Source organism: Buceros rhinoceros, unplaced genomic scaffold (assembly GCF_000710305.1).
Source record: "Buceros rhinoceros silvestris isolate BGI_N320 unplaced genomic scaffold, ASM71030v1 scaffold11357, whole genome shotgun sequence".
Classification (NCBI taxonomy): Eukaryota; Metazoa; Chordata; class Aves; order Bucerotiformes; family Bucerotidae; genus Buceros; species Buceros rhinoceros.
The window spans coordinates 5559-18057 of NW_010421581.1; the positions used below are offsets into that span (position 1 = coordinate 5559).

At 43.9% G+C, this 12499-nt stretch overlaps 1 protein-coding gene across 1 annotated transcript; it reads left to right on the forward strand.

The window, feature by feature from the left end:
- Positions 1-454: 454 nt before the first annotated feature.
- LOC104496582 (laminin subunit alpha-4-like) lies at positions 455-12340 on the forward strand (the record flags this gene model as incomplete). Its single annotated transcript, XM_010139722.1, has 6 exons — positions 455-669; positions 4666-4761; positions 6040-6191; positions 6324-6434; positions 9605-9716; positions 12173-12340. Coding segments are annotated over 6 exons (854 nt in total), but the record flags the coding sequence as incomplete, so codon positions are not given.
- Positions 12341-12499: the final 159 nt, after the last annotated feature.

Below are 12499 nucleotides of genomic sequence, written 5' to 3' on the forward strand. Positions count from 1 at the left end.
CCATGCTGAACTTCCTCCCAGTTTCAGCATCATGAAATGCTGTCTCTTACCCCAGTTTCCTATAGAACACAATATGGTTGGTGAGATCCAAAGCAAAAAGAGACCAAAATAAACACTAGAGCCGCCTCTCTGCCAAGGTCATTCTGTCACGGATATTCAAACAATGAGGAACAAATCATTTTACTGCTAAAGCCACACCAAAACACCATAATGCAGACTGGTGTGACTGAGATACCAGGAGTGTTCATGAAGGGAAAAAAAATATATAACTGTACAGATTGAGATTAGAGCACAGAACAGCTTCTGCAGGAATACAGCTACTCATTTGCTTTCTGTCCATTAGTAGCTGCAGACCATCATCAATGCCTGGTGACATAAATAAGGTCAGAGAAAAAACAGTATTGCAGATGGGAATGCCACTGCTTGACACCGCTGGGCTTGTTCTTCCTTTCAGGTGTGCCCCCGGTTACTACGGGAACCCCTTGCTAATTGGAGGCACTTGTAAAAAATGCGACTGCAGCGGCAACTCAGACCCAAACCTGATTTTTGAAGACTGTGATGAAGTGACTGGCCAGTGCCGCAACTGTCTGCGCAACACCACAGGGTTCAACTGCGAACAATGTGCTCCAGGATACTATGGGGATGCCAGACTTGCTAAAAACTGCACAGGTATTGTCTATAGTTTGGTACAGCAGAGCCAAGCAAAACGTGGCACAGCATGGTCCACGGATGACCCACCCCCAGGGATCAGAGATGCCTGAATCGGGCATCAGACCCCTGTGGCCCTGGGAAGCAGGGGGTGCTCCCGGACACCTACCTGGGGTGATAATTTGAATGCCCGTTCAGTTGAATCATCCCAGTTATTAGCACCCTTTCCATTGCCATGAGGAAGTCTCTGACCCCAGACTTCAGCATCTCAGATGCGTGGGCAGGATAAATGTAGGCGCTGTTGTGTCCTGTATCTTTTTTTAAATAAGGGTCTACAAGCTTTCTTTGGGCAGAGAACTCACCTTTGCGGTTTGTCACAGCACATGCTGCCCAACGTGACCACTCAGACTGATGGTGCTTAAAGACTTGAAAGCACTTTTTAAGGAAACAGATCGTCCTTCCTGTCCTGACCCAATCCCCACTCAGTTCCTGCTAGTTTTCACACTGATTACATATTCTGCATTTCCAACGTGTCTGTGTAATCCTGCTGGTTCCTGTATTTCCACACCAGAGATGACGGTGCTTCCAGGCTCTGGTAGAGTGCTACCCAGAGGTTCTTAACAAAACACACCTACACAGAGTGGGCGCAGAGCTTTATGACCTCTAATATAAATACTCTCCCAATTTCCATCAAGTTCAATCCAAATAGGGCTTTGGCCTTGTGCCCTTTGTCCTTTTTTCGGCTCTGAGAGACAAGATGACACCAAGGAACTGCCACAGCTAAAGGCAAAATGCAGGTGCTCAGAACAAAGACCTTGGGGCTCCCTCCAAACCTCTTTGCCAGGGCCTTTCCCTCAAGGACCAGAACACGAATAGGGGAGATGGGTCACTTCTCGCTCTCAGCTTGACTCAAAGGCAAGACACAGCCAAAGCATGTACCCAACCCAGACCTCTGAGGTGCTCCGGGATCTCAAGGTACAGAGCTACAGGCTCCTGGGCCTTAGCAATGTCTTGATCAAACCCACATCCTTCTTGCCAGTCACTGTACACTTGGAATTTGCTTTTTACTAGCTTACTATCAAGTGGTAAGGTGTGTTTTGTGACCTGTAGGATGGGGGTTGTGAGGATGCTCTGTACTCCAGTGCCCTTTGTGCTTCTGTCTTTATTTGTAGGGGACCGTGTATGATGCCACTAGCGGTCCCTTCTGGTTTTATATTCCAGTGACAGCTAGAAGTTGAGTGTCCACCTTCAGGATGTAATTCACATTAAGTCACATGCTTAAATTCCATTTACACTCAACGGGGAGAGATGGTGCCTACGCACAGTAATCCCAGAAGATGATCCTAAGTATCCAAAGCAGCCAAAAAGACAGCAGCTGTAGGAAACAGCATGCCTCAAAACTCACTTCCTGCCTGGATTTAGGCACCCAAGACATGCCTGTAATTCAACATCTCTGTGACTCTGAGATTGCAAAAGCAAATCTTGTTAAATGCCCACCACTGCCTAATTCAGTTCTCCAGAGACCATTTAACCGCCATTCTCCTGTAAGGAATGGCAGGCTCTAGTTTGTGGCTCCTGAATGCCATGAGGCAGGAGAAACACACCCAGCACTTCAAGTCAGCAAACTGCAGCAATCATGTGCAAAAGCAGAGCTTCAAACAGCTGAGAGCATCTTTGCCAGAAGCCTGATGATTACAGGTTATGCCAAGTGTCTGAGGATATTATGCAAAACATAATTTTGGAAGGCGTCTCTGAACATAGAGTTTTGCAACGGAAGTTAAGTCAAACTTTCATCGCCTCAGTATAGTTTTGGTTTGCACCGTCAAGTGGCTGCGGGAATTAGAGGCAGAATGCCTCGGTGTTATTCATTTTTCTGAGGGGTTTCATGGGGCACAGGACTGCTCTGTACAGGATTTTTCATGCAGACTGTAGATCAGCTTGGTAACTCTCTTCATCAGCGGATTTCCTTGCAGTGTTTGATCTTTGCTAAAACTAAAAAGTGCCCGAGCTCTTCAATATGTTGTGAGAGGAACAGCTTTTCTCTGTTTAGGAGTGAGCCCAATCTCATAGCTGTCTCTAGCAAATCCTGGTTCTAAAGTGTTGTGTTTCAGAGAATTACACAGTCCTCATTTCATCTTAATTTCTCCTGAAGACCACAACGTGCTGTACTTGACAGTACTGCAGAGAGTGTGTGTGTGTGCACCACTCAGGGTACCCACTCAGGGTACCCAAACCATCTGGGCGGTTTACAAGGCATGCTTATACTTTGTTTGATGTTTTGGAGCAATTAGGAACTCTTATTCGGAAACATATTGATTGTGAAATGATACATACCTTCATTAAATTACAAAAGTACGGAAAGAAACTAGTGTAAGAAACAAGAGGCTGCAGACATGGTTTCCTCAGAGCACCTCAGAGGGTGTCTAGAAAAAAAATGCAGGAGAACTAAATTAGCCAACAGCTCAATCCAGCTAAGATCGTACTTTTTTCTTTCAAGCAAAAGACAAAGTCTGTGTAGCTGTGGACAGGAGTTTTCATCCCCTTTTCAGTAATTTTTTTAACCACATGCCCTTCAGTCACACTTCAAAGCTTTCCATAACTGTCCACTGGAAATAAAAGCAAATTTAGAAGCTTTCTCCACCAGTAGCACACAGTAGCATTGGAAGTCTTAATTCCTTACTAAAGCTGTGGTACTTCCTCAACAAGTAGATGAAAAATTGTCAGGACAGCTTTTGAAATTAACTTACTAGAAGCATTTGCATAGGAAATTAAGAGTTTATCCATTTAAATAAGAAAAGACATTTTTATTTTCTTGAGCACCAATCTCATGCAAACTTTAATCTTGTAACTGTAACCTTGCCACCTGGCGATAGCTTAGATGCTGCGATATAGGGTAAAGCGAAATCTCTGCTTTCACCTGAACCTTTTCTTTCACTTAACAAAAGAAATTGCAAATTTTTTAAAAATTGTAGATCCAGTTCACACAGATTGCAGTGAGGTCAAAATATTGATTGCCCCACAAAAAATATAATCAAAACCAGTATGAAAACTGAGTGGTTCCTCCAACTGGTTCACTTACACAAAATTATCCCAGTGACAGGGCACCATGTTGACTTTGAAGCTGTACTACACATTTTCCCTGATAATTTCTCAAATACACAATATGGAACATAAATACAAGGGTAACTCACAGAGAACAATGAATGGGCTGCAATAAAATGGCAGTAAATAATTTTGTTGTAGGAGATTCTGCTGAAACCATGAATCGCAAGAGCAAAATAAGTTCCAGATAAGTCGCTGAGTTTTTATTATTCTATCAAAGTGTTCCAAGAATATTTTAATCTTCAAACTAATGTATTTATAAAGACCAATTAAACCTTGAAAGAGACACTTTAGATTAAAAGTTATACTTTGTAAAAAGCCACTTCTGCTGGCAATAAAAACGGAGCTTACTCAAGTTTAAAACAAAAGTAAAACCCAATTCCTGCTTCATTATAAGCAGAAGCAGGTATTTACTTTTTGATAGGCTCAAGCTGATGATGGAATTGGAGCCCACTATCAACCCCGGATAGCTGGGAAGAACCTTGTTTAGTGGCAGTCTGTCACAGGGTCGGTAAATTCCAAAGGGCTGGGCAGAAATTTGCAACTCATAATTACCTGTACCGCTTTTCCTAGCCCATCTCCTCTCTCGATGGTGATGCACAATGGCCCAGCTGGGCCGCTCTGGCCTTGCTGCCTCTGCTTGTGATGAGACGGGAAGCTTTGAACAAGTCATTTCAGCAGAGGCTTTCTGGTTCTGCTTCCCAGCTTATATTTTCTCTGGTCCAACTCAACCACCATGCAAAAAATACCCTTTTTTATATACCGAAGGGAAAACCAGTCCAAGAAGTCCTTGATTTTCATCGGACTATCCATGCGCTGTCCCGTGTATAATCAGTTCACTAGTGCTAGAAGGGGGAAGGCGAGTTATATCTTTTTGAAGATTCTTCTTTCAAAAATTCTTTCTTTTTCCCCCAGAATGTAACTGTGGAGGGAGAATGTGTGACAGCCAGACTGGAGAATGCCTCGCAGACAGTCCCGAAGTTTCTACTGGCACAGACTGCCCAACCATCAGTAAGAAGATTATCAGGAGGACATCAAGGCTTAGATGTTTACAAACACTAACTGAAGAGCTTGGTCCTCCAGTGGGCTCAGGACTCGGACCTCGTTCTCACAGGGCGCTTAAACATGTGAATACACACGAGGCACAACGCCTCAGTGTCTGAGTGTTTAAACATGTTCTCACTTGCTTGACTGAGTACAGGCATAGGTACAGCTCTGTGATACAGACTGAATGTTTAGGTACAAACTGTGGAGCAGTAAGAAAGTACCAACAAAGCCGCTTCTACAGACAGTAAGACACAATGCTGGCCCTAGAAACAGTCATCACAACTTCACCTCTGCCATCTCGCATAAAATTTCTGGTTTTCTAGTTGTACACCTAATGTAAATTGTTGCTGTTGACAATTTGACATATATCCATCAGTCAGTTGCTTTTCTGGCATCGTCTCCCCTGGGGAGTTTCCAGAAGCACTGTGTTATAACTGTTGGTAACCCTTTATATTTTTTTAAGTGTTAGTATTTATATGTATGCCTGTGGTATAATGAAGACCATGTACACACATGAGTTCCTATACTCCCAGAAGGGGTCATATGCCTGGAAGTACAACCAGAAGGAAAACATTTAGGAGCTACTGCCATCAAGAATACAAACTATGCAATACCAGGAAAAAGTGTCCATAGGAATCTGTGTGTCACATTCACCTAAGTCTCTTGCATTCAGAGGTGGCACCACTGTCACCAAAACCAAGGTGACATCACAAGCCTTCAGCAGTGACAGGGATGTAGTACTGTGCAAGCATATTCCAAATGTGTTATAGCTGTGCTTTTAGAAGTTGCCTTGCTAATCGAACAGGCAGCCAGGAGCCCAGCTGCTGGACATCCTTATTCTGATATCACTAAGTTTGAAATGCAGAGTTTTGGGTTCTGACAAAATGAAGTTGTTTTGGTTTTGGGGGGTTTTTTTGACCCTCCTTTGTTGATCTTCAGGCCACAAACATGCAAAGCATCTAGGGAATAGCCAGGAAATACTTCCTCTCTCTCTCTCTATCTCTCCCTCCCTACTGATTACGGAGCTGCGTGGCAGCCTCTCAGAGCAGTCCCATCTGGTGCTGCTCAGCTGCAAGCATCATGACTGTCCTGTGGGACCTTAGAAGGGGGTGGATGAAAGTTTAAGACAAATGGGTATCCATCAGGATCCATCAATGACAAAGAGAGGGCAGGGGCACTATAGTGTGAATTTGAGATATCTGTTGTTAACGAACACTAAAGACACTTTTATTTTCTCATCAGGCTGCGATAAATGCATTTGGGATTTGACAGATGACATCCGATTAGCAGTTCTGGCTATTGACGAAAGCAAATCGACTTTACTGAGCATTTCTACAGGTGCTGCAGCTCAAAGGCGCCTGAATGAACTGAACCTCACTACCACCCATCTCCAGGTACATTGATGACATTCTACTTTTTAATGCAATTTTAATACATGATTTCCCACTCCATGAATTTCAATCCCTGCCCTCACTAGAGCAATAATTTGCTTTTAGATGCATTTACTTTTTTTCCCTCACACACAGGAAGCAATGTCCAAAAAACAGAACCATGCTGTGCTCTGGAGCATCCAGGTCGATGATGCTGCCGATGAGATGAATGATCTCCTGAGAGAGGCAGCAACGCTTGATGAACAGGTTTGTTTATAGCCCTCGGCCAGGGCTCTGAGGGTTTGCAGTTTGTCACATGCACATCCGGGCATAAGGCGTTAGTAGAGAATCGTTCAGATGGAAGGGCCCTTCCACGATCATCTAGTCCAACTGCCTGAGCAATTCAGGGCTGACCGGAAGGGTCAGGTCATTGTCCAAGTGCCTCTTAAATGCTGACAGACACAGGGCATCAACCACCTCTCCGGGAAGCCCATTCCAGTGTTTGACCACCCTAGATGTAAAGAACATCTAGCCTGATCCTCTAGATGCACCAAACATGAGTGGGAGCACCCTGAAAGATAGCTGGGAGAACCTTCTGTTTCTATTTTCTATTTCTAAACTTTCTGCTTTACTCGAGCTCTGGCTTAAAAACATAAATGACCTATCAAGCCTCCTTCCCAGAAAAGGAATAATGTGGCGTCAAATTAAGGTTATCTGCTCTCAGCTAACTTAAGATTTCCATTGCACTCTAGAATTCTTCTGGTATATGTTAAGCGAAGAAACAAGGTTCAAAATTCTTCTCTAATTTAAAGAGATATTATTAAAAGTAAAAGATACATACGTACTAATGAGATATATCACCCTGTTATTCTCAGAGATAACTACAGCTGTTGCGGGACTAGAGAATATTTCATGTTTATATCAAAATGCCAGACCTTATATTCACTTAACACTTCCTTCACAAGATAGAATTATATCTTAAACTAAAACTCAAATACAGGAGCAAGTGGGAGAAAAAAACACGTAGGAAGAGAGAAAAGGGCTATACAGAGAGGGGGAAGGTAAAATTTGGGTTTGGGTGTTTTTAATTAGTACTTACTTAGCAGAAAGGGCACTGCAGCATCACACAGCCTATGCCCGTGCTCAAGAGAGGTTTGATTAAACCAGCTCACACACACACACACACACACACACACACACACACACACACACACACACACACACACACACACACGCACGCACACAGAGCTGAGAAAATCCAGCAGCAGTCTTGCCTTGGTGTCCCTCTGTGTAGCTGGCAGGCGGGATGATTAAGGCATTACCTTTTCTAGGAACATTTAGTGAATGTGGACAATAGTTCTACCCAGGGATTTCTTAGCTCATTCCTCAGTTTGACTGTCCCTGAACCCATAAACTTAGCATTTCCTCTGGTCATTTCTGCTGCTTGTTCCACACAAATACTTGTGATGGCTTGTAAGGGCAGAGGAAGAAAGGCCCCAGACTCTCACAGTGGCAGGAAGACCACAGTGATATCTCTCAATATATTGAACTCTTTGCTCTTTCAAGGCACTTTTACAGAAAATGGGTGCTGGGACCTTGAGTGGTTTTGAAGACATATGTTGGATCTCATGTTCAAAGCATTTCACGTGCATGTCACTGTGACTGCAGACCCTGATCTAAACCCAAAAGGCAGGACGAATAACCAACTGTAGGCAAATCTCCCTGCTGCATGAGAAGAGTCAGTATGACCTGTAACTCCCTGAGTCTGTCTGGGATGGGCTTAGAGTAAAACAGGACGCAGCTTGATCTTGAATGTTCGGCAGAGACTTGGGAGAGACGAGTGCTTTTCCTTCCAGGGCAAATTTCAGGATGAGCTCTGTACATCAGCACGAGTTTGAAGGTCCCTAAAAGCACCCCGCATTCATGCCGCTGTTTCCCATCCATTTCATGGCAATCAGCAAACCTGTCTCAGCAGCTCCCTATCAAGCAGTGCCCGATGGTTAAAGACAAATCTGGCAACAAGAGAGTATTACGTAAAGGCAAGCGTGTGTAAAGAGTAACAAGCTGCTTAAAATAAGCAGGAGGTGACAATGCTGAGCAACAGAGAACCCTCCAGAAACCCTGATAGCAATAAAGGAATGTGAAAAAGCATAGTGTTTGCCCTTCAAAGACTAAAAAAACCCAGGTAAATATAATTAAAACCTTTCTATAAACCCTTCTATTTGTTTTATTCAGGTGCCCATCCGTTCTGGAGGCGCTGGCCGCCCTGGCTCTGCCTTCCAGCGCCACCCAGTGCCTCTGCAAACCCCGATTCTGTGGTTCAGCAAGCACAGTGAGCACACCAACAGCCAAATATCTTCTGGCTTATGAGGTGTGGGGGCGTCCCAAACGCAGAAACTAATTTTACAGTGGGAGTTTTTGCTGATGCAGCCCCGACAGGGACCGTAAACCAAACACACCCTGCCACTGGCAAGCCTGCGCTGTGGAATTACAGGGGCACTCTCACAGACACACACAGGGTCCGGGTAATGCTGGTGGCACAGTGATCATATTTTTCTCTTTCCTGGGAAATACCGGTGAAAATTAAATCAAAGGGCTCCCAAAGTCAGCGACCTTCTTGGAAAGATGATACATATGGCATGGTAGCTCTTCGTTTCCCTTGCAAAGACTCGCGGAATCATAGAATCGTTTAGGTTGGAAAAGACCTCTAAGATCAGAGAGTCCAGCTGGGAACCCAGCACTGCCAAATCCACCACTAAACCATGTTCCTAAGTGCGCATCTACACGTCTTTTAAACACCTCCAGGGACGGTGATTCCACCACTACCCTGGGCAGCCTGTTCCAATACTTGACAACTCTTTCAGCGCCGAAGTGTTTCCTAATACCCAAACTACACCTCCCCTGGCACAACCTGAGGCACGCAAGGGAACACGATGCAGAGTACAGCCTCCAACATAATATAGTACAGGAGGGTTGCTATGCTCTGAATCCTCACCCTTCTTAATTTCAACAAGTTGCAGAGCTAGGTGTGTCACTTGAGGGAGACACTGGTCTAAAAAAGGTTGTGAGTTTGACACCTTATTCTTCAGTCTATATGCTTACTCAGGAAATGCCATACCCAGCAAACTGAGCCAGCCCTGCTGAATGCCTAGAAAACTCAGCAGATGGGAGTTTTACAACTCTACATAATTTATGGCAATTTGATTGCAGCAAATGATGGATAAATATGGGACAGATTTTAATCTCGCACTCTGCAATTCTGAAAACACCGACAGGACAGCCCTTCAGACTCCTCTGTAAATAGCACTTTATATGATAAGTAGACTTTCACATGCTCATCAGGAGAAAGCAAAATGTGTGTTTACACTGCTCAGCCTCACGCATGCATATGGATCAGAAAAGAAAAGTGATGTCTCTCTCACATGGTTTATTCATAGGGAAATGAAGCATCCAGCAAAGGCCTCCTGGTACAGAAGGAAACCATGGAGACCAACAACCGTGCTGCTCAGCTAGTGCGGCAGCTCCATAATACGAGGGATAACATTCAAGGTAAAGAGATTTCTTTCAGGTTCAGCTCAGTGTCAAGCATGTTTTAATGAAACCTTCAGCAAAAAAAAATGTCGTTGCACCTGGACACTCTCACAAAGCAACTCACACATAAGGCTTTCACAGCTGGTAATGCCACGACTAAAACTTGTCTCTTAAAAGACAACTGACACCACAGGCTACCTTGGCCTGACACCAAGTTCAAGAGCTTCTCTTTCTTTTTCCTCTCTTTGACAGAGCAAAAGAATAGTAAATAGGTTTACATTAAATACTCAAGACAAATCAGTTTGCTGCCTTGGTTTTAATAGCTGCTCAAGGTATTTATGTACATTTGTGGCAAAAAAAAAAAAAGAGCGAGTATCAGATTGGGGCTGGACGGAGCCACAAACGTGAGCACAGGACGGACAATGAGAGTGCTCTGTATCTGATGCAAGCGCACTTTTCCCAGCCTGCTCATAAGTACCGGAGGCCGTAAATAACTCTACAGATGTTTTTAAAAATTGTGCTTTCCCTTTCGAACCCACGGTGATCATTTAGACTGACTAACTCTGGTGATCCACCAGCAAGTGTTACTTTAAATCCAGTTTGGGCTTTTTAGTAAACTGTTGCTGAGTGGGATTGTGCTGGTTCATATAACTTTGTGCAGATGCTTCTAAAAAGAAGAGGACACTTAACAGTAAATAATTTGATGCGCTCAAATGCTTGCCCAAGCTCAGTGTGGGAGGTGGTAGTGTTTTTCTTTTCAAGTTGCTTATTGCTTCACCTGATCAGTATTTCCAGTTGAATTTGGGTCCAGAGACATCTACAGTGTATTATCGACTAGCTCTTGTCCTCTTGTTCTTTTTTTTTTTAATGAAATACAGAAGTAGAATTGAAAAACTGCATTCTCATTGCCACCTTTTTCCACAAAGAAAGTCCTGCCTCTAGTGAAAGTGAAAAGCAGATGTGTAATCCGTGTGGCCCTTGCAGACCATCAGAAATGGTTGTGGCAATACTGTTTCACAGTGGGAGAGGTAAACGTGGTGATGAAGGTCTCCCAAGATTAGGAAAAGCGTGAAACCAAGAGCTTTTTCCTGTTAAAATGTTGAGACAAACTGTCACCTCTTACCTCAGTATTCTGCTCACCTGTCCGTGTGATGTGAAGGGATGCAGATTTATAAAGCCTGTCCTTGGGCAACATGCTAGAGCAATAAAAGCATCTTTAGAACTAGCGTAACTTTCAAAACAGAATATCTCTTCTGACTGTACATGTATATATTTTACACCTTCCCAGATGATTTTTTTTTTTTTTACTTAAAGCCTGCAAAACCTCATGCATCATCAATAATTTTTCCTGTCCTATATATCAAAGGATAAATGACAACAGTTAACACCTTCCTAAGCACAAATACACTTTAAAAACATTTCCTAGTCAGAGATGATGATCTTTGTCTGGAATATCGATAACATACCATTATGTTACCATACCAGGACATCACCCCTGGGCAAGGCAAGCCATGCTACTGAAAGGAAGGTCTATGTGTGCACACACAGAGACATGCAGGTACCAGCATGAGAAGGAAAAAGAAGTCCATGGAGCCACTGGTCGTGACCTGTTACTGTTCAGTATGAGCCTTTAAAGCTTCACTAATGAGCTCAGGAGCCAGCAAGAAACTGCGCACAATGACGCTCTGCCAAAGAATCAGTTGCTATACAATTACACATCTATTTTTTATAAAAATCTTCCAGAGGCATAATGCTGGCTTTGCCAGCTCTGGTTATCCACAAAAGTAGTGATGAACTGAAGCCAAAGCTACTCACTTCACAGGGCATAAGAGAGGAGGTGACTGGTATCGAAGCTGGGGAGTCAGAAGTGAGTAAAGTTTATAGTGCTTACCCTGGGGATGGGTAAACTCAATTTCAGCTGCAGGGATCCAACAGTCTCTTTTGAACTGAGACCAAACCCTTGCAATGGCATCTATCCTCAAACCAGCTAGGCAGTATCAGGCCAGAAGCCATATGTTACCTCTTTAGGGTGCCTCAAACTTCTTCAGATGGAAAAAGAGGTTACTGCAGTCTCCTTGCTGGTGGTGTTATTTAATAAACATGGTATTTTAGCAGCAGCACTTAAAACCCATGATCCTGGATGAAAGCTGCAGCCTGCTACATGCCACAGAACTCAGAACTAAATGATAATCCCAGCCTACAGGAACCACCAAGCCAAATAATGCACACAACCTATGCCTGCGAATCTCATCCTCTTCGGGTGAGACCTCCACAAATGCCAGAAAATGCGATTTATTTACAGGTTTAATTTTAAGACTGGATTAAACATAATAATTACCTGCTATAGAGTTGGGAGATAATTAAAACTTCCTTTTGCTGTCATCATGATCTAGATTCACAAAAGTAGAAGTACTCCACAGTGTTTGCTTCTCTGCAGCTATGCCGAATTGACCATCTGTTCCTTTTTCCCTCAGAAATCAGCAGTAAGATGAAATACTACGCAATTCAACAAGAGATGAGCCCTGAAGAAATTGCCCAGAAGCTGAGCGTGGCTGAGGAGATGCTGAAGGAGATCAAACGCCGTAAGCCTTTCACTATGGAGAGGCAACTTGCAGATGAGGAGGAAAACGCGGCGAAGGAGTGTGAGTGTCAAGTCTGTTTTCCGTTCACCCACACGCTGACGCGCAGCTGGCATAGACCGGGAAGCCCCGGACGTTCTGCTGGGCCCCTGTGGAGGACCCGCAGGCACTCAGCAAGCACCAACTGCCGTGCTGAAGATGCTGCTGCTTCCGAATGCCTGC